General features: G+C 33.9%; 1 protein-coding gene across 1 annotated transcript in view; it reads left to right on the top strand.

Moving 5' to 3' along the window:
- LOC101896306 (uncharacterized) overlaps positions 1–11,604 on the top strand; it is a 113,059-nt gene extending 101,455 nt beyond the window's left edge. Inside the window, exons 3-7 of the mRNA XM_059130577.1 lie at positions 5,177–5,295; positions 5,356–5,493; positions 7,258–7,726; positions 7,789–8,678; positions 10,050–11,604. Of these exons, the coding sequence (XP_058986560.1) occupies positions 5,177–5,295; positions 5,356–5,493; positions 7,258–7,726; positions 7,789–8,678; positions 10,050–10,787 (2,354 nt within the window). The 3' untranslated portion in view covers positions 10,788–11,604. The remainder of the gene's footprint in view (positions 1–5,176; positions 5,296–5,355; positions 5,494–7,257; positions 7,727–7,788; positions 8,679–10,049) is intronic.
- The last annotated feature ends 12,636 nt before the right edge of the window (positions 11,605–24,240 follow it).

The raw sequence follows: 24,240 nt of genomic DNA on the forward strand, positions 1-24,240 counted from the left end.
TTTAAATTTTTTTCGAAAAAATATAGTGGGAAAGTCCTGCTTGATTTTTTCTGATAATACGACGTTCTCGAAAACAAGTTGAAGGAAATATGAGTGTAAGTCCTAAAATTGACCAAACCGAAATTATAGTCAGACCGTTTGTAGGGAAGATCGCAGAAAGGTAGGCCTATGTTTTCCATTAAAAAAAATGTTTTTTTTTTTTTTTTTTTTGTTTTAAACTTTTAATGTTCCATGTTGAGATCAAAAGATCATCATATATAGAAATTTGAATTTTTAAAAATTTTGACGACTGGTGTTGACGACTGTTCACTTATGATCTAATATCAAGAAATGTGTGTATTTAGATGCACCAGTATTAAGAATCGCTTCCTCGCGATATCATTCAAAAATAGTTATACTGTTTAGTATTTTATAGCATTTTGAGGATTTCGTTATTATTTGTTGTAATTTGGCGTTTCAAGATCTCAGAGTATAAGAACTAAATCAATCGATAATTTCCAATATAAGTCCACTATTATATATATTTTTCACTGGCCAATTTTCAACAAAATTAGTTCATATTTTGACATAAACCGTTATAACTGTACCGGCCGGTTTTATGCAGTCTGAATTAAATATTAAAAAAAAATGAATTTGGGGTGTCGGAATCCCACAAAATTTTTAATTTTGTCTTTTTTAGTTTTTGGTCATTGAAAATACTTAATCCAAAAATTAAATACAAAATATCGAAGAATCAAAAATTGAAGAATCATATTTTGAGCGAGATTCTTTTAATTTTTCAATTTATTTTTTTTTTTTTATTTAAATTTTATTTTTTTTTTTTACAAAATACACATTCTATTCCAACATACATATTGATTATCCTTTAAATGAATAGCACTTTTAGAAAATGTCGAAATTATGTATGGGTAATTTATAGAAATATGGTAAAAAATAAAACCAGTTGCGTAATGGAATTTCAAACATCTGAATTATGACACAGCTGACAACAACCATTACGATGTTCCTCCTGATGACGACACAACAAATCTCAATTAAATGTTAAATATGATTTGTTTATAATTTAACAGAAAGAGTTTGAGCTGTGTAACGTTAAAAGTGTTTAGAAAAGAGTATACAAAAATTCAAAGAGTAAAATTACAGACATGCCTTAAAATGTTCTCTTTTAGTGTATTAGATGAAATTCTCTTTATATTTTCGTTGCTCACTCTTAATATGACTCTTTGTTTATAAAGATGCTCTTCCAATGTTAACAGTGTGTGCAGCTGGTGTTTACAAACAAACTACACAAATTAGTTTAGTCTTATTTAACAGTCTATAATAGAGGTTGTTAATTGAAATGAGAAAATGTTACCTAACCCACTGAAGGGGGATTTTCCCATGAAATCGAATAGTTTCAGGGAAAATTGCAATAATCATTTTCATTATTTTCTGTAACGCTACATTATTCAAGGAAAACCAAAGGTGGTAATATGCATATGCAATTAAATGGGCCCTAGGAGCTAAAGAACGTCACGCAAGGCAGAGGGATATTTTGTTTGTATAATGTGAGAACACTCGGATAAACGGATTGGGGAAACTTATTTTAATTGATCATAATGTTTTGTTGATTAACGCGAATTGTGGGTGGAATTAAAGATGAAAACAAATATTAATATTGGGAGGTCTGAGAAATTCAAAGAAGGCTCCTTTCGGGGTAAGCGACCATCATAAAATCAGCGATCCATCATAAAATCAGACAATTGAAGACAGGATTTAAAAATTTTTCCTAGAGAGTAAAAAAAGGGTTTAAGTCCGGCCAAACTTTCTATACACTTTGCCATGTAAAAATTAAATTATTTTGGAATTCCCAAAAATTTGGAATTGGGCCATACGGAAAAACTATAAAAATAAGCGTGAGCTATTTCAAAATCTCTATAATCAAGAACATTTGCAAGGGTATTTTTCAATTATTTTGATTTCAAAATGCTGCCACTGGAAACTGTAGCCAGGAACCTAAAAAAAATGTGCATCCAATTTGTCTTATATTAGAATTTTTAGACACAATAAATGTGAAATTGGATGAAGATATATATGGGAGGTACAACAAATCTGAACCGATATCTGCATAATTCGACTCAGAATGTGAGTCTATGCAGATTATCAAAAGGAACTATGGGTCTAGCCAACTTTCATCTTTATGGTACAAACAAATACATAAAGATATAATACCCTGTGTCTGGTCTAGAGAATAAATGATTGTTGAAAACCTTAAAACACCCAATGTTAGAGGACACCTCAATATGGGGGTTATTGAGACATATATTGAAACATTTCTGTACGTTGATTTTTGTTTTCTGAGGGCCTAAAGCTCCAACTTTATCAGAATCATGTAAATTGCAACAAAACTTGGGATAACGTTATATAGGACCTATACCAAATTGTGAATCTATTATGCCTTACTAAATAATTAGTAAAGGCGGCAAAGAATTTACGTGTCTAACTATAAAACCTAAGGTCGCTGGTTCGTCTGCAAACATGGAAAAAAGCAACAAGCCATTAAACGACAGTTAATGTTTGTAACAGTGGCAGAGTAAATGATGTGCCCGACTACCAACCAGGGGGTTATAAGATTAATCCCGCCATAGACAAAATTAGAACATGACAAAAATCAAGTGAGGGTGAAATTGAACACCTTTTTCTGATGTAATTCGAAACATTTTAATTGTAATCCTTGAAGTCCATTTAAAATTCGTTTCATTTCAAATTTCCATTTCAGTTTTTCAATTTTTAGTTCGAAAAAAAAAATACGAAATCTTATTTAATTAGTTTTTTTTTTTTTTTTTTTTTTTTTTTTTTGATTTGCAAACTTATTATTTGGAATTTCGAATTTCCATTCCATTAAAAAAATTTGGAATTATGTTACAAATTAAACACAAATTCAATTTAATACCTTTTCAGACTCAATTCGAAGCAGTTTAATTGGCTAGAATCCATTACAAACCGTGAATACGAAATTTTAAACAATTCCGGTCACTAACTTCTCTAAAATCATCAAAATACCGAATATTGGAGGTATATGGGGGCTATACGAAGACATGGACCTGCATATGCAATTTTTGGTCATAGGCTGCAGTACCCATTTCAAACTAGAAAGACGCAATTTGAAACAATTCCGGTAAAAATTTCGTTAAAATCATCAAAATACCAAATATCGGTAACGCTGTTTGGGAGCTATACGATATCCTGGACCTATATAGAAAATTCCATCGAAATGTTGACTACAATCTTCCAAATACCGAATATTGGGGGTACGATATCGTGGGCCGATATAGCTCATCTTCGAACTTGATCTGCCTGCAGACACAGGACTAATCTGTGCAATTTTAGCTTTCCATTTCAATTCGTTTTGACTCTAGCGTGATTAATAACAGACGGACGGACGGACAAGTCTAAATCGTCTAAGAATTTTTTTATATAAATTTTTTTAGGTCTAAAATTATTATTTCGGTGAGTTACAAACGGAATGACGAGCTTAAAATACCTTTCAGATGATCTGACCTATCTTCGACTATCGTTTAACATTTTTCCACTAGGCTAAAGAAGGTGGGGTTGATTCACGAGCATTAGGGTCTTCTTTTCTTCTATAGAATATTCTTAGCACCGGATTTGGGTTAGCCTTGTGTACAACACTCTTAATCAGATTTTTTTTTTATCAATTAGCTTACTCGTAATGCAGAGGGTATATAGTTGACATTATTTTTGGGATACATATTGTAAGGAAATCGTTTTCCGAAAAAAATTCAACATTTTAATTATTGCTATTGTAATAATTTCTATCCCAAATATTTGACTTTAGATTCTTGTTCTATGAAAATATGGAATGAAGATATTTTTTCTTTCGAATTGAGCTTTTAATAACCTAGGAAATTCTTATTTTCAATGACATAGGTCATTAAAAGCTCAACTCGAAAAAGAAAGTGATCAAATATCCATCAACAAATGACCTTTGACTTAATAAGCCAAAAATTTCAAAACAAGAAAAAAATAAATATTTCCTTTAGAAAATTTTCTTCTTGGCATTTAATTCCTTTATAAAAGTTTTCATTTCACATTTTCATAGAAAAAAGAATTGAGGGCTTGCTTTTACCCTGACAGAGAGCTGAAATGACAAGCACGGTTAAATTGAATTTTATCACTCTCCATTGAATATTTTGAGGAATTGCGAGCAGATTGACAAAACTAATGCAACGTTCATCTTTCGATGATTTGATTATCACTTTTGGATAACTTTTATGACAGATTTTTTTTTTTTGGAACTACAAATCCATGTGAAGCTCTGTTTCCGTCTCCTCATAGAGGGGATGGTATACAGTCATTTCCAGTTGACATTTACTCTTATATTGCTCTATGATTATTTCCACTTAACAACAAAAGCATTCACACTTGTTGAATACAAACTTTGGCAATCATTCAAAAATCATTCTGAAAATCATCTCTTCCAATTGCAAAGAGGAAGAAGAAAAACTCAAATATTTGTTCTCTCTAAATTCCTTGCCATACAAAAAAAAGCGCAACATAATTAGCTCCACAAGAAAAATTAGTCATAACCATTAACACAGGTGATGTGGACAAACACACACCCCCCCCCCCCCACACTCTCATTTCCCGGCAATTTTCTCGATAGAAGCCAAACAGTCATATGGATTATGTCATACATTGTCATGGGCAAAAATGCCAAAACTAAGAAAAAATAAATGGAAATTTAAGTAGTCGAATTTTTCACAAAATGTGAATGTGATGGCTTCAAGTGGCAAAAGATCGATGGCGGCGTACACTCTAATAGTCTAAAGGTGTCAGTCATTGGGGTGATTATGTTGCGTTGCTGCTGCCTGCAATTGTGAAGATTTTGACAGCGGCCTGGTCCGTGTGGCGTGTGTGTGTGCGCGTGATCGTTTCTTTTGCGGCGGGTGTAGTTTGACAAATAATTTGCCTGTCATTTATTTTGACTTAAAAAACAAACACAACCAGCCATAATTCTTTTCTTTAGTGTTTGTTTTCCATTAGTTTTTATTTGAAAATTTTTATTTTTAAGATAATATTGTATTTGTTGGAATTATTTCTGGCCATTTAGGCAATTAGACAAAGATTTATGCCAACTCACGTTTGTTTTGTTCTTCTTTTGTTTTCATTTCAGCGCCTTCGAATTTTAAGAGCCTTTTGTTGCGTGCCGAGGTGTTGCGAAAAATGAATCATTACCAGAGCTCATTGGCCGATGTGGATAATGCTTTGAAATCACGTTATACATCTGCCAAGGTGAGAATACAACTGATCCTTTAAAAATAAATATTTATTTCTCGTTTTTTTCTCCATTAGGCTCACTATTTACGTTCCTTGGCTTTGAGCGATTTGGGTCGCTACGAAGAAGCTCTTTATGAAATATGTTTAGCCATTAATTTGGATAAATCTTCAAATCTCAGCAGTACTGAATTATTTCAGCATGATCTCACGAAGGTAAGTCGACATTAAGATAAAAGTTTTGAATTGAAGATAAATAGAATTGTTTATGTACGTAGTATTTATATAAAAAGTACATCCGAAAGGAGTAAGAAAAGAGTCCATATTCGAACGATTTCGAATATAAACAGGAAATAAAATCTATTGAATATTGGCGGTATCGTTACCGCACCTCTTGCTGGGTTTTTATCCATTGCGAGTTTCAAATACCAAAATTGATCATCGGGAGCTACGAATATCGGGAAATTGGGAAAACGTGAACCTATATCCACAATTTTTTGCCACAGATTTTAACGCTCATTCCAATCTCTAAATACCAAGTTTGAAACAATTCCGTGGCTTATATTATCACAATATCGGGAGGTTTTGTGGGGCCTATAGGAAAACGTGGACCGATATTACTCATTTTGATCAGTATTATATACTCTATGGGGCCTTCGAGGAATATTTCAGGATTTTACAAACGGAATGACAAATTTAATATACGCTACTTCTAGGGTGCAGGGCATACAAATAAATGTTATCTGAAACGGATTTGTCTAGGGATCTGAAAAGACAAAAAATTAATTAAAAAAATGTTTCCTGACTCACAGAAGACATCGCTATATTAAAGAATACACAAATCTGGTACCCAATTTAAACCAAATGTCAGATTTTGCTCGATTTTACTCGCGAGAGAAATATCCTCGCAAACAGCAGTGTTCGAAGAGTAAGAATTTTACAAGAAATTCACTCAAAATCTGGCACCAAAATTCAGATTTTGCTCGACATTACTCGCGAGCGGCAGTACTCGAAGAGTACGAATTTTTAATTTATTAGGGTGAGTTTGAGTCAAAATGTTCGAAATAGAGTAAGAGTTTGCTCGAAGAGTACAAAAATTACTTTGTTTACTGATTTATATGTTGGATTTGGATGTGAGGTGTGAGATCGTGTAGAAAAGGCAATAAGAGAAAGACAGCACAATAAAGAGCCAGTGGACTTTGTGTACAAAAAAGAAAAAAAAAAAACAACATCAACAATAAACAAAAGAATACTCGCCAAAAGTAAATTTCGAGCGAAATTTACTCCCACTTGAAAATGAGCACTAGTTCTCTTTCGAGCAGCATTCAAAAATAGAGCATACTCTCCTGACTTGCATAAAATAGCTGCATACTTCATAGCCTCATAGTAAAAAATGTAAACATCTGGTTCCAAATTTAAACAACTTTACTTGTGAGAGAAACATCCTCGCTAGGCTGTAATCGAACAGAACGAATTTTACAAGAAGTTCAGCCAACTCTTTTCTTTTATGAGAGAAACAGCGAGAGAGAGAGAGTACTCTAGTTTTACAAATAAGAGTTTGAGTCAAAATGTTCCACAGAAAATGAGAGTTTATTCCAAGAGAGCAATCGAGTAAAAAAGTAATTTGTTTAGGAGTTGGGTTTCAATGCTGTTGTGGGGTGGGATCCTGAGCAAAAGCCAAGAAGAGAAAGATTTTGGGTACAAAAAAGAAATAAACAAAAGAGTACTCGGCAAGGGTAAAATCTGCCCGATTTCGAGTACATTTTACTCCCACTCGAATATGAGCACAGCTCACTTGCTCTCATTCGAACAGCTTACAAAAAAGAGCATACTCAACTTTTTTATTTTCAGGATTACTTCCGCTCAAATTCGAGCTAGCTTCAGTCTCTACTCGAACTAGCTTTCATTCTTAGTGAACATTTCAAAAATCTGATTTAAACGCCTATCTAATTCCCAATGTTTTATTCCATTTCATTGCAGATACTCCAAAAACTTCTCTCTCAAACGCCGAAATGCGTTAAATTGGATATGGTAAGCTCTTCGCTACGTTCCAAGTGCCCCGGCTATGATTTTCCAGCCCGGGAGCATCGAATCAAACGAAGAAATATCAACGCACAAGATGAGGAAACGCTGCAGGCAGCAATCTGCGAAGAGGATGATTTCCTATCGGCCAACTATGGCAAAGAATGTGATATACTAATGACGGAAGATGATGTCCTGTCGTGTCGGGATTTTCTCAACTGTGCCGATAAACGTTATACCTATGCTAGCATAGCGCGTAAATATGAAATGGAGCTAAAGCGACAGACGTCACGAAAACATTTTCGCCGGAAATGGACACCAAAGGAAACAGAACTTTTGCCGATTGTGGATGTGGAGAGTGCACGTTGCAGTGGACAATTCCGCAATGTTTTGGAGCGTTTGCAACAGGAGTTTGTGAGACTGAAAAGTAAGTAAACCCCCATAGTCATATAGAATATATAAAAATGTCATTATTTTTTTTACAAATAGAATCCTCGCCAGAATATGCCATGAAACAATTGATATCTGTTGCACCCTCTCTCATTGATGCCAGTGACTTTGATTGCGTCTTGTGTTGCCGCACTTTCTGGAAACCGGTGGTGACACCCTGTGGCCACACCTATTGTTTGGTGTGTCTGGATCGCTGCATGGATTATACCTCATCTTGCCCGCTGTGCATGTCACCGTTGGTAGAGCCAAGTGTAAATATGGTACAGGGTGCCTCATCGCCTGTGCCCTTGATATTGACCAAAAGACCGGTAACCAAATTTCTTGAGGCCGCCATGAAACGTTTCATTCCAGATAGCTACCAAAAACGTTTTCGCCAAGAAATGATAATGGAACCGTCGGTTCCAATATTCATTTGTACCACAGCATTCCCATCGGTCCCCTGTCCATTGTTCGTCTATGAGCCACGCTATCGTCTGATGGTACGACGAGCCGTCGAATCGGGTGACAAACAATTCGGCATTGTCCAACAGCATAGTGGTAAGGCCCGTTATCACGATTATGGTTGCATGCTGGATATACGAGATTGTGTGCTACTGGGCGATGGCTGTTCGATTCTCAGCACAATGGGTTGTAAACGATTTAAGATTTTGGCGCGCAACGAAAAAGATGGCTATGAAACAGCTAAAGTCGAGTACATACATGATGAGGCCATACCCGATGAACATTTGTCCTATGTAAAAAGTATGCATAATATTGTGCTGAACAAAGCCATAGCATGGTATGAGAGCCTGGGACAAGATCTTAAGCATGAAATATTACAGAGCTATGGTGAAATGCCAGTGGTTGAGGAGGATTGGTCGAGTCGAGAAGATGGACCGGCTTGGGCGTGGTGGGTAATTGCATTGTTGCCCTTGAGACCACAACTGAAGGTGAGTGGTCGATGTGAAAGATTTTTTTTTTATTGATTTTTCGTCATTTTGAGGTGAGAGAGGCTGTCCAATTTGAATGTTGTTAGGATTACATTCCCCCCGTTTCTTAATTTAAAATTTCCACAAAATCGGAGATGACCTCTTATTTTGTAGTTTGTATACCCTCCACCATACTATGAACGGTATATTAAGTTCGTCATTCCGTTTGTAACACCTCGAAATATACATTTTAGACCCCCCAAAAAAAAAATTCTATGTTGACTTAGCGATGTCCGTTGTCCGACGAAATGAATTAGGTTGATAAAATTTTACTCAAACGTATATCTGCAGGACTTTTGGCATTGGAAATGGGCCATGTAGGTCCTCGTATTGGTATAGCCCCCATATAACGGTACCTCTTGATATTCGGTACTTCGATGATTTTAGCGACATTATTCACCGGAATTGTTTCAAATTTGGTATTTGAAGTTCGTAATGGATACTACAGCCTATGACAGGAGATTGTCTATGCAGGTCCACGTCTTCGTATAGACCCCATATAACGGTACCTCCTAATATCCGTTATTTTTATGATTTTAGCGATATTTTTTAACGGAATGGTTTCAAATTTGGAATTTGAAGTTCGTAATAAATACCACAGCCTAAGACAGAAAATTGTCTGTGCAGGTCCACGTCTTCGTATGGGTCCCATATAAGGGTACCTCACGATATTCGGTTTTTTATGATTGTAGTTACATTATTCACCGGAGTTGTTTCAAATTTGGTACTTGAAGTTCGTAATGGGTACTACAGCCTATGACAGAAAATTATGTGTGCAGGTCCACGTTTTGGTATAGGCCCAAATAATGGTACCTCCCTATATTCGGTGTTTTGATGATGATAAGCGACATTATTCGCCAATTTTTTTTTTTTAATTTCGCATTTCAATATTGTAAAGGCTTATACATCGTATACATATGGCTACGTTCGGTATTTTTAAGATTTAAACGGATTTTATTGTTTTGAAAATTGCCAAACTCTTTCCAATTGGTGGAGGGTATTCAAAGTTGGGCCCGGCCGAATTTACAGCTTTTTTACCGTTTTTATTAAACCTGTATACATTAACTTAACTCTTCTAGTTACATTCGTAATATTATGGTTAAAAATCTATGAAGACATCTCCGAATATCCTCCAACTACATCAAAAGATTTTGTCCCTACTTGTCCTTCAAAAACAGAGCTGTAATTTCACAATTCTATTTTTGAATAGTATATGATACTTCAAACATATTAATTACAATCTCCAAATCATACCCCAAAAAATGGCTGAAAATCTATTTAAATTTTATACTCTGTATAGCTTTCAAATTATTAACTTTTCTTTCATTTCAGGTTGATATTTTAGCCACGACATCGCTGGAGAAACGTCTACGTGCCATAGAGAAGACAATACATTCAATGCCCGGCAATTATCATTATCAGAGAGTATCGCCAAATGGCAATGTGGCTGTTGTGGTTCACAGTCAACAACACAGTCATAGCAATTTAAATAGTCCACGTCATGAGAATGACGACGAGGAGGATGATGATCTTGATATGAGTAACGAGCATGTGATCTTGGATGATGAAAATGACAATGGAGATGAGGAAATGGAAGAGGAGGAGGATTTGGATGTGGATGTTGAAGGAACAACAATAGAACATCATATACAAAATCTGGATGATAATGATGAAAATATCAATAATGATGATATCGATGGTGAACTGATACAAAATCATCATCATCACCATGATCAGCAAGAGCATATGAGCCCAAATTCCATGCAACAATATTCTCAGCGGCATCATCGACAAAGGCACCATAATCATCATCCTCATCATCACCACCGGCATCATCATCAGCTACATCAAAATCCATTGCAGCCCCAGGAACACTTTGAAAATGTCGACAATGTCGATGAATGCTGTCAACGCACAACAACAAGTTTGGTACAACATGTCTTAAGCAATGATCAGTCACAGGACAACCATCATCTTCATCACACCAATGCAAATGCTGAACACCTTAATAATCATCACCACTCGTATGAGAATCATCGTCGTCATGCAGCTCACTCTTTATTATTATAAATTGAATAGAAAAAAATGATATGTAAATGTATGGAAATCACGGTGGAGAAACCTGATTTCCTCCACACCTTGCAATGTTCCATTGACTTTATTATAAAACCAGGGAACATTTCTGATATAACTAGAATTTAAGAATATTTTCGAACCCAACCTCATTACATTTAATACAGGACATAAGAATATATGTATGTGTATGTAAAAGTGTACTGATACTGTACACAATCTATGTATCTATCTATCTCTCTTTCTCTTTGTAGAGTAGGGTATTCAGAATACCAAACTATTTGTTAAATGTCTGATATATCTAAAACAAATATCTAAGTATATAGGTGTGTATGTATGAAAGTGTATGTCTTTATCTATATTATTTAGATTTCGATGTATGTTTGTATATTTGGATATTGTGATACCTACAAGAGCAACATAAGCAAATCCTTTCTTATAAGTAAATATATTTAAGGTAAATATACATACAGTAACATATATTAAAAAAAATCCAAACTTATTGGCAATCCAAAACCATTTTTTATATTTTCCAATTTTTCCATGTGTAAAAAGTAAATAACAAAAAGAAAGAACATGCAAATTAATAATATTGTAAACAATAACAAGGTTATTTTTTTAAATAGATGCCTGACAATGGAGCATATTAATTAAAAAGGATTTACTGTTTAGATTGAGATGAGTTAAGACTGAAATTGTTGGCAAAAATATCTAAAATTTAATTTAAGTGAAATTTGCTCCACACATTTTTTTATTAAAGAAAACTCCATTTTATGTTTTTGATATAAGTTTTTTATTTAACAAACAAATATAATGACTATTAAAATTAAAACAAACAAATTCAATTGATTCAATTTTTTATTATGAATTTTCATTTTAATTTGTTTTTTGCGGACAAAAATTTTATGCAATTAGGCTTTAGATAACTTATAATATGGAGGAATTTCAAATGAAATACAATTAAGTAAAGGCGGGGATGCATAAGCAGCTTGACATCGTAGCATCGCATATTAATGTCTTGCAATGATGCGAAGCCTAATACCTAAATTGAACGATTTAAATTAATTACTTCATTAAATTCTCCTTTTATTTATGATTTTTGAGTTTTTATGGATAATAAAAGCGGTCTCTGTTATAAAATTCAAAATATAACAAGGCTTCCCTACAAAAATTCTCATCTTCCCTACTATGATAAAAATATAAAATATTAAAAATATGGAAGGTGCATGTATTGAGGGAACAATAAAAAATTTAAAAGCCATTTTCAAGCAAAAAAAAAGCATTAAGTTTGACCTGGCCGAACTTTGAATAACCTCCATTTGGAATAAATTTGGAAATTTTCAAATAATAAAAAAAAAAATCTGTTAAAATCTTAAAAATTCCGAATATAGCCATTATATTGCAGTCTTTACAAAGACGTGGGGTCTATACGAAGACGTGGCAACTTTTGTCATAAGCCATTACAATATTCAAATACAAAACTTGAAAAAAACTTCGGTTAATAATGTAGCTAAAATCATCAAAATACTGAATATAGAAAGATATCGTTATATCGGGGCTATACGAAGACCTTAACCGGCATAGACAAATTTCTGTCGCAGGTTGTAGTACCTTTTAAAAATTTCAAATATGAAATTTCAAACAATTTCGGAAAATATTGTACCCAAAATTGTGAAAATACCGTATATAGGGAGGTACTTATATGTGGAGCCTATACGAAGACCCATTACGAATTCTAAATGCGAAATTTGAAACATCTCCGGTGTATAATGTCCCTAAAATCGTCAAAATATCGAATATCGCGGGGAACCGTTGTATGTGGGCTATACGATATCGTGGACCTATATAGAAAATTCCCATCCAGGAGGGGTAGAAAGAACTTCTAGTATGAATTTTTAGCCAATTCCATTGAAAAATGTAGCTAAAATTGACCCGTCACACGCTGCCCGAATGTTGCTCTGCGGTATTTTGGCCCATTCCCAGCGAAGCACTTCCTTAAGGTGATCGAGACATTGGTATTTTGTAGTGCCAACCTTGCTTTCCAAAATATTCCAGACACAATAGTCCAACGGATTGGTATCCGGAGATTTCGGTGGCCATTGTGCGCTGGAGATGAAGCGAGGAACCTCATTTTGTAACCATTCTTTGATGGCGCGTGCTGAGTCCTGTTGGAATGTCCAAGGTCTGCGGCCAAAATGTTTGCATGCCCAAGGCTTTAATACACCCTCCAGAATATCTTCGCGATAATATTCGGCATTTATTCTGATGCCACAGTCGATTAGTACGAGCGGAGAGCGACTATCGGCTGTTATGGCGGCCCACACCATCACTATGGCCGGCGCTTGAGTTCTGGTGGTCAACCGAAAGTGCACATTTTCAGCTGACCTCTTTGACACGTAAACACGATCATTTTGTTTGTTTACAAACTGCTGGACAACGAATGTTTGCTTATCGGAGAAAACCAAATTCCGCAGTTCACCACTTTCGGCCAAGCGAAGCAACTCTTTAGCTCTTTTCAGTCTATTTTCTTTCTGTTGCGGTGTACGTTCTTGCACTTTTTGGAATTTCAACGGCGCTTTTTTTCAAAATTTGCCCAATGGAATATTGCGATATCTTCAGCTCACGAGTCATTTTTCGACCACTGCGACGCGGGTATCGATCAAGTTGCTTCTTTACTTTTCAAACTATTTCTGCTGATGTTGCAGTTTTCTTCCGTCCACTTCCTTGACGTCGGGCTACGCTACCGACACTATCACGCTTGAATTCCATCACCAATAACTGTTTTTCTGGAAAATTCTCACCAAAATGCTTTTGTACGCTTGTAAACAATATAATGAGCTGTCACTGGAATAATTTGAACAACTGTCGGACGAGTAGCTTAGAAATGACAGCAGTCTGAAGTTTGTTGCAGTTTTTTCATCTCACCCTGTATATACTTTATGGGGTCTACGAGGTTACAAACGGAATGACAAGGTTTAAATACCCTCCGTTTCAAGGTGGAGGGTATAAAAATCGGTCATAATCCCCAGAAAGTAGCGGACATTAACTCCATTATGGGGTATGTATTTCTAACCCGATTACTCGGCTATACGACACGAAGTTTCGGATACAAAATCTGGGTTTCATCTGGTTCTGCAAAACTGATATATATAAAATGGGAAGAACAAGTGGTCATATGATGGGGTTGTTTGAATTGGTTACGGGTCAATACAAGAAAATTGGCATTTCTGTACCGGAATTTTTTGAAAAAACCCTAAAAATTCGAAAATTAACCCATTTTGGAGTACGAAGATCTACATATTACATGACAGCCTACACTTTTGCCTTTTCAATGTTACAAATGTTCTGATATCCTTGTAGTTCCGAAGATTTTAGTTTTCTCCACTAAAATATATCTAACCTTTATAGATATATTAAAAAGAAGGCCTTCGACCGTGGCTTGAAGTTTTCTCCTCTGCGATTTGTCATTGTTTTTCTAAGCTTTATAAATTCTGAAAGTAGCCGGCCTTCGATCAACATCAAGATGTATCAGTATTACAGTATAATGTAGTATGTAGAAAAGTGCCTACCTGTGAAAAAATGCAGGTCAATCCGAGCATAGCTCCCAAACTCAACTTAAACCTTGTTTTCCTCGGTGCACTCCTTGTGATATCTCCCACACCAAAGTTCGGAATTTTCAGAAGAAAATATGTTATTGCACAGAAAGAGAAACGAAAATCTAATTTTGCTTCAACTTTGTAAATCCTAATATTTCCATTAGTGCAGTTTAGATGCAAAAAAATGGACTATATCTGCCAATTCCATCAAATACCTCCCCCACAAAGGGTCAAAATTTGGAATAATTATATTAACACAAGAACTGTTAAAAAGATGGTGGAGATCGGAGCATTCCTTCTTGTACCTCCCCCCAAAGGATCAAAGTTTTGAATAACCAAAAACGATCATAAAATCCGAAATAAGCATCCGATTCTCTTAATATTTCACACATCCCATTATTTCTACTAACACAAGATCTGCTATAAGGATGGAATATATGGGTTTACTCCTTCCTATATCTCTACCACAAAGGGTCAAATTTTTCAGTATCCATGAAGCTCACAAAACATAAAATTTTCCGATTCCAGTCAGACTTGGTACATCTTAATATAAACGCAAGATCTATTAGAGATCGAAACATTTTTTCTGGTACCTCCCCCACACATAGGGTTTAAGATTTTGAAAACCAAAACCCTCTAGGAAAGCATCTAACTCTCTTCAAATTACACAAGTACCAACATTTTTGCTAACACAAGATCTGTTGTGAAGATGATATATATCGGCGAAACTCTTCTGGTATCTCATCTACAAAGGGTCACAATTTTCAATACTTTTATCTGCCATGACTTGCGAAACATGACAGCGATTCTTTACGACTAGCTATATCTAAATATTTCTCTTAACCCGAAACCTGAGATGAGTATGGAATTTATGATTCCGCATAAAATTGGATATAAATGTTCGATTTTCTAGTAATTTTGCCCATACCAATATTTTTATCTGTATTAGGTGAAGTATAAAAATGGAATCATTCGGTCGACTATATCTGGTACCTTACGCACATTTTAACATATTCTAAAAATTATTAGATATCTCATATAAATTGAAGAAAGTAGGACAATATTGGACCATTCCTACGGAACATACTCCTCAGAGGGTCAACCATTTGCATAATCATAACAGAAGTCAAGATATATTTAAATATTTGAACTATGGCTAAAGGTATACATCTGTTGGCAAAACTGACTGATACTTTTTTAATAATAATTCCACATAAATTATTAGCTGGAAATTAATGTTGCTCAAATATTGAATAAACTGTTATCCATGAGCATTTACTTTTAAACGTACATTAAACCAAAAGACGTTAATTATATGATGGAGTTTTCTTTAAATAAATCCTATAGAATCATTATTTGTTTTAGCTTGAATTACATAAGAAGACTTATTTATTTATTTTTTTTCTTATTTAATTAGAGCATGTCAACTTTCAAATTCTCACATTAAATCTCATCTAAGCAACACTTTTTCTCCATCCCACAAGAACAAACAGGCCATGAAATGGCAAAGCCATTAATCTCTCTAATGCAATACAATTCTGAAGGAAATTAAATGTAATATTTTCTAATTAAAAAAATATATAATTGATAATTGAACTAGAAATTGAATCCATAGTATAATATTTAGAAAACAAACAAAAATATACGATTTATAAAATCAATTAGATAAAGTGGTGTAATAGACAATTGTAACAAACATTCTGTGTATAAATGGAAGCATATATAATCTGCATACCTACATTGAAAGAAAAAAATCTTTTATTTTAATTTTTTAACATTTTCTAACATTTTATTGAAATTACTACTCCTATTAATCCAAATGATATATTTATGGTTATTATCTAGGGGCCAATATACCGTAGCTGAACCAAGTAGTCTAACTCATTGTACTTTTAACCAAAAACAACAAATCGAAACATCAACCATCTTGAAAAAGGGAAGAATAAAAATAATAATGTTCTTAAAAAAAAAACTACTATACCTATATATTATATTAATAATAATATTCTATTAAAATATTAAAAAAAAATTGAAAACAATTACAGCAATTTTTATTGGAAGAAAACCAGAAATTAGAATTTTGGAAAACAAATGAAACCGTCTAAGAACTAATGTAGATATTTATGGAAATTAGAGATGTTTATTTATGTATTTTTAATAGCTTCCAGAATTATATGAAATGGAAAAAATGGGAGAAAATTACTTACAATCTTTTTTTTAATCAAAAAACAAAAAAAAATATTTTCAGATTTTTTTTAATATTATCGATGTTGTCATCTTAATTAATTACATCTACACACTTTATTTTTGCCTCCATTTCTAATGTAGTATAGGATGAATATCCAAGAATTTGTTTTATACATTTACATCTTTTGGACATAAAAAGATGCCGTGTCATAGCTTAAGATTCTTGAAGAATATTTTCCATTATATAACCAATACTGAATACTTTTATTCGGTGGATTTTATCTTCATTTATCTGTGTCGCAAAATAGCGTTCTGAAAGCCCCTTGGCATATAGTTCTCCTTTTATATCCTCCACCATATATAGTATAGAGGGTATATTAAGTTTGTCATTCAGTTTGTAACACCTCGAAATATAAATGTTAGACCCCACAGAGTATATATATTCTCGATCGGCATATAATGTCGATTTAGCGATGTCAGTACGTCTGTGGATATCACTCTAGCCCCCGAACAAATTGAAGTAGGTTGTTAAAAATTCGCTCGGATATGTGTTTGGTCTGCAGGACTTTTGATATTGAAAACGGGCTATATAGGACCACGATATCGTAGAGCTCCCACATGACTGTACCTCCCTATATTCGGTATTTTGATGATGACATTGACATTATTAACCGGAATTGTTTCAAATTTCGTAATAAAAGCTCATAAGGGGAACTACAGCCTGTGACAAGACAGACACTTAGCTATGCAGGTCCAGGTTTTCGCATAGCTCTCCTAGATCGGTACCTCTCTATATTCGGTATTTTCACTTCGTAATGGGTACTACAACATGTGACATAAAATTGTCTATGCAGGTCCACATCTTCGTATATTCTCATTCGGTATTTAGCTGATTTCAGCTACATTATTGACCGGAATTCGTTTATTCATTTTTTTACCCTCCACCATAGTATGGAGGTGTTGTCCGTCCGTCTGTCTGCCCATCCGTCTGTCCATCTGTGGAAATCACTCTAGCTTCCGAACGAATTGAAGTAGATTGATAAAATTTTACTCAAATGTATATTATGTCTGCAGGACTTTTGGTATTGAAAATGGGCCATGTAGGTTCACGTTTTGATATAGCCCCAAAATAACGGTACTCCCGATATTCGGTATTTTCATAATTTTTCCATAGGAATTGTTTCAAATTTAGGATTTGAAGTTCGTAATGGATACTACAGCCAAAGACAGAAAATTGTCTGTGCAGGTGCACGTCTCCCTGTAGCCCCCATATAACCTCCCGATATTCGGTATTTTGATGATTTTAGCTACATTATTCACCGAAGTTTTTTTTAAAGTTTTGTATTTGAATATTGTAATGGCTTTTAACAAAAGTTACCTATGCAGGTCCATCTCGTCGTATAGACCCTAATGTAACAGCTACATTCGGTATTTTTAAGATTTTAACAGAATTTTAAAGGGATTTTATTGTTTTAGAGAATTGCCAAATTCGTTCCAAACGATGGAGGGTTTTCAAAGTTCGGCCCTTCCGAACTTTTAGCTTTTTTACTTGTTTAAATTGTGTTATAATTATTAAAATGTTGACCCTTTATTGGGATAAACGGAGTATACCAATATATATTTATCCTATCTGACGTATCTCTGATATAAATATTACAACGTAACATATTTGGAATATATCGACTACATCCTTCACTTTACATGAGATATGTGATAATTTTTTGGAATATATAATTGACCACTTCGTCTAATATTAATAAAAAATATTGCGATGTGCAAAATGTTAAGAAAATCGAACACTAATTTCGATTTTTATTGGAAAAATTGTAATCGAAATTTTAAACTTTTGTGGGGAGGTACCAGAAGTGGTGGTAAAATGTTAAGAATATCGGTGGCTTATTTCGCCTTTATAAGCGTTTTGTTCTTCAAAATGTTGACCCCCTATGTGGGGAAGGTTCCAAAGGAGTGGTCCGATATCTGCTATCGTCAGCACAGTTCATGTGTTGGTAGAAGTATTGGAATGTGTGAAGTTTAGAATGAATCGGATGCTTATCTCGCATGTTATGAACGTTTTTCGTACATAAAAATGTTATTTCCACGTGGGGAAGGTACCAGAAGGAGTGGACCGACATATTCCATCTTCACACTTGATTTTGTGTTGTTAAAAATATTGGGATATGCTGAGTTTGAAAGTAATCAGATGATTACTTGGCCTTTTATATGCTTCTGACCCTTTTGTGGGTGAGGTACTTTATGGAGTGAGCCAATATTGTATGTTTTTACACCCTCAGCCATATGAATAGAGAGGGTATATATCATTTAATACGGCCAAAATGTGTCTCATCGAAATAAAGGTTTTAGACCCTAGGTCTCTTTGGGCCAAATCCGTTTCAGGACATTTGGAGCCGATCTAGGGGTGTTCGTCTGTCTTTCTGTGTGGCTGGGGCGCTCGATAACTCCGATTTGGCCCAAACTTGTTACATCGTTATATTATTATCAAACATAGAATATCGGCTTACTCCTTTTGGCACCTCCCCCAAAAAAAGTTGGAAATTTTCAAAAAAAAAAAATATGTCACTGCATAGAAAGAGAAAGGCGATTTTGCTCCAATTTTGCAAATCCAAATATTTGCATTAGTACTAGGTCGGGTCCGAAAATGTTCCAGTCCATCAAGTACCACCCCCATAAAGGGTCAACATTTTGAATAATGATAACTTTTATAAAATGTGATGTAGAAGTCCGATTGCCTTCAAATTACACGCATCACAATATTTTTATTAACCAAATTTGTGAAGTTGGAATATATCGGTCCATTCCTTCGGGTACCTCCCCCACAAAGGGTCAAAGTTTTGAGTATCCATGAAGCTTACAAAACACGAAATTAACATCCGATTCCATTCAGACCTGATACATCTAAATATTACCATCACCACAAGATCAGGCATAAAGATGGTAGACATCGGATCATTTCTTCTGGTACCCCTCCCACATAGGGTTCAAGATTTTGGAAAACAAAACGCTCAAAGAAAGCGAAATAAGCATCCAACTCTCGTCAAATTTCATGTTGTGAATATGATATATCTCTACAAACCCTTTCTGGTACAACGCCCACATGGGGTCACAATTTTCAATACTTTTATCCGTCATAACTTGCGACACAAGTCAGCTATTGTTTACAACTTGCTATATCTGAATATTTATAACAACCGGAAACTTGAGATTAATTTGCGTACGATTTGCCTTTTTTTGTGCGCCAAAAAATAGTATGGCATTTTGCACATACAACCAAATTAGGCCTGAAAATAAGTATGCCAAATTTGATCGAATTCGGCTCAGATACAGCTATAGCTCCCATTTGGCACATACGACCGGATTGAGTCTAGAGGGTAGTATGCCAAATTTGGTGAAGATCGGTTCAGATATAGCTATAGCCCCCATATATACTGTTCATCAGATTTGTCATATTTGTTACCCACAGCCGTAATATGCACTCCGTAACAACGATATTCAGGGAAATTTATCAAATACAGCTCAGAAATGACTTTGCGAAATTTTATCGAGATCGGTTCAGATTTGGATATAGCTCTCATATATATGTTTATCTGATTTCAAATTAATTTTGCACCAAATGAGCAATACAAGTCAGAATTTAAAAGATATAAATGCTTCGGCATATTTAGTCCTTTGAACTTTAAATTAAAATTATAATCATAGCGTGTATGATTGAATTCTCCTATAAAAACTTTTAATTGTTATGTGGAGCTCTACTAAATTAGCAAAGTGGTGTAGGGTATCAACAAGTCGGCCCTCCCGACTTTAGGTCATTCTTTACTGTTTGAATAATCGAACACTGGCTGAGGGTATACATCTGTCGGCAAAACCGACGAATACTTTTTTATTAGTGTTATCACATTTAGTTCAAATGAGAAGTGGATAATATTAGTTCGCTCCTTCGTTTTAAGACTTTTATAAGACAGGAATGCTGTAGTTCTGTCCATTTCAATTTTAAGAAATATTCGATTTGCAAAGAATTATGGGATGTTTCCACTTGCATATTCCACGCTTTTATTCGAGCTGAAAAGTGTCGCATTTGCTTTTCAAATGGATGCCTGAAGTAATAAAAATGTATTTCGAAAACATAAAATACAGAGACATATACCATTTTCCCGTTTCATTTGTCAACACTATAAAATTAATCTAAATTTTATATGAATTAAACAAAAAAGAAAACCTTGTCACTTACGATTTTTAAGCACATTTGATACATCAACATAATAATAAAACTAAACATCATTTTATGAACAAAATATACACATTTTCTTAAGAAAAAACTATGTAATAGATACGAAACAGAAGCCAAAATCAAAATTACAAAAATATTATTTATATCAACAAGAAATGCACATATAAAAAATTAAGGTTTCCGGTTTTGATTTATAAACTCAAATAAATTTCAATATCAAATTCACAATAGTAATCAAAAAAAAAAATCGAAACATTTTTAACACTCGAATGTAAATATTTTTAATTATTTAAATTTTTTAACTAAATAATAAATTATATAGACAAAATCTTAAGGGTCATGGAGCGATGAATGCGACAAACGGGAAACATGAATACAAAAACACAAATAATAAAAAACAAATAAAACAAAAAATAAAAAAAAAAGTACATAACACACTGAAACAAAATGACAATCTGCATTAATTCTAATTAAAATGAAGTCAATCCCCATTAAATGAACATTTAAATGGATGTCAAGGATGATAGATAATAATAAACCCAATACCCAAAATTTATGTTTAGAATTTATTAAATAAGTATATTGTAATAATTTCCTCCTAATGTTCTACTCTCTCGCTCTCTCTCTCTCGTATTTGTATTTTTTGAATTAATTATTTTGTCTATGCTAACCTACAGAATTTCAAAGGGTTAACGTTACAAATAAAAATTGAGAAAACTAATGAAATAAGAAAATGGATACAATTTTCATTTAAATTATCTAATACCCAAATCTGTTATTTATTTCTTCTTTAACGAAATCACCTGGTTTTAAGGATTCAATTTTAGGTATTTTTTTAATTTACAAAACTTCAATTGTTATATTTTCCACTAAAATATATATTAAAACATTTACTTTCTTCTATAAAGATATAATCAAAATAAAAATAAAACAATTCTTCGAATAACTAGACTCGTTTTATATATGCCGATATAATCCATTTCTTGTTAATCTTTTTATAATCTATGTACATAGAAATAAACGGAATATTTTTTTTATTTATAAACTACATATTTTTAATAAAAAAAAAGTAATCTAAAATATCAAAACATTCCTTCCTTTAAAAATAAAATTCAATTATTACATACTTTTTATTAATTGCATTGAACTAATTGTTTTGTTTTATGTTTTGTAACTATCTTTCTTTTTTACCACATATATGAAAAAGCTGTGAATAATTTTAAGTGTAATTATATATATATTTCTAGAATATAAATATAATAATTAACAGAGTTTTTTTTAGATTTATTTAGTTTTATACCAAATTAAATTGTATTTATAACTTTCTAAATTGTTTAGATATATAATTTGTATAATGTATACCAACGCGATTGCTTTGTTAGTTGTCCTCGATTTATCTCTCACGTTATAAAAATTTATTTTTCAAAGAAGAAAAAAGTAATAACATTTTTTACATTATTTAACAAAGTTACCAATAAATCAAATTAATATTTTATAAATTTCCTTCGAAAAAAAATTAACTTGTTTTATTTAATACAAATGGGAAAAATACAGATTATTATTCCCTACACCACATAGTGGTAAGGGTATTATGTCTTTGTGCATTTGTTTGTAACATGGAGAAGGAAGTGAGATAAACCCATAGTTACTTTTGAGGATATTCATAGAATCACTTTCTGAGTCGATTTATGCATGTCAGTCCGTCCATGTATTTTTGTGAACAAAATGCAGGTCGCATTTATTATCCGATTGAGATGAAATTTTGCAAACAATATTTGCTTGGGTCAAGGAGGAACCCTATTGAAATTGGTCATCATCGGATCAGATTTACATATAGCTTCCAATATCTTCAACCGATTTCGGGTTAATTATGCAGCAAAAAGCTATTATAAGTCCAAATGACCTGTACATCCCACCGAATTCAGTCTAGAAGCAAGTAAATCAAATTTGGAAAAAATCGGTTCAGATATAGCTATTGCTCCCATATACAGGGTGAGATAAAAAAACCTGCAAAAAAGTCAAACGCCATAATTTTTACATTTTTTTTTAAATTTTATTGAATGAAAGTAAAAAATGTATGAAATAGTATCAAACTATAGAATTAGAATACGGCGAAGCGCTTGCTTGAGGTGATCGACACTTTGGTATTTTTAAGGGTCAACCCTGCTTTCAAAAATACTCCAGATTGGTATTCGGAGATTTTGTTGGCCATTGTGCGCTGAAAATAAGCGAGGAACCTCATTTGTAACCATTCTTGGGTGGTGCGTGCTGAGTGCGATGGTGCTGAGTGCTGTTGGAATGTCCAAGGCTTTAATACACCCTCCAGAATATTTTCGCGAAAATATTCGGCATTTATTCTGATGCCACGGTCGATTAATACGAGCGGAGAGCGACCATGGGCCGCCATAAAGGCCCACACCATCACCATGGCCGTCACTTGAGTTCTGGTGGCCTACCGAAGTTGCACATTTACAGCTGACGTCTTTGGCAAGTAAACACGATCATTTTGTTTGTTTACAAACTGCTGGACAACGAATGTTTTCTCATCGGAGAAAACCAAATTCGGCAGTTCATCACTTTCGGCCAAGCGAAGCAACTCTTTAGCTCTTTTGAGTCTATTTTCTTTCTGTTGCGGTGTAAGTTCTTACACTTTTTGGAATTTCAATGGCTTTACCCCGAGCTCTTCTTTCAATATTTGCGGAATGGAGTATTGTGATAGGTTCAGCTCACGAACCATTTTTCGGTCACTGTGACGCGGTTTCCGTTTCTGTTGTTGCTGTTTTCTTCCGTCCACTTCCTTGACGCCGGGCTATGCTACCAGTATCACGGTAACGAGCATTGGTACGAGACACAAAAGATTTATTCACATTTAAATGCTGGAGTTCCCTAACGATAGCCACTTGTGGTTTTCCAGCCAAATATAAAAAATCGCACTATCACGCTTGAATTCTATCACGAATAACTTTTTTCTAGAAAATTCTCACCAAAATGCTTTTGTACGCTAGTAAAAAATATAATGAGCTGTCACTGGAACAATTTTAACACCTGTCGGACGAGTGGCTTTGAAATGACAGCAGTATGAAGTTGGTTGCAGTTTTTTCATCTCACCCTGTATATGTTTTATCCGATTCGGGGTTTAAAGTCCCTCACAAGCGTTATGTGCATTCCACAACAATCATCTTTAGTACCAGATATCAGATTTTGTCAAGATCGGTTCAGATTTGGATATAGCTCCCATACATATGTTCAACCGATTTCGGGTTAATTGTGCAGCAAAAGGATTATATCAGCCTATATAGATTGAATTTTGACAATTACGACAGAATTTATCCTATAAACCAGTACTTCAAATTTGGTGTAAATTGGTTCAGATATAGCTATAGCTTCCATATATATTTTATCCGAATTGGTGTTTAAAGTCCAT

This window comes from Musca domestica, unplaced genomic scaffold, assembly GCF_030504385.1.
Source record: "Musca domestica strain aabys unplaced genomic scaffold, Musca_domestica.polishedcontigs.V.1.1 77, whole genome shotgun sequence".
Classification (NCBI taxonomy): domain Eukaryota; kingdom Metazoa; phylum Arthropoda; class Insecta; order Diptera; family Muscidae; genus Musca; species Musca domestica.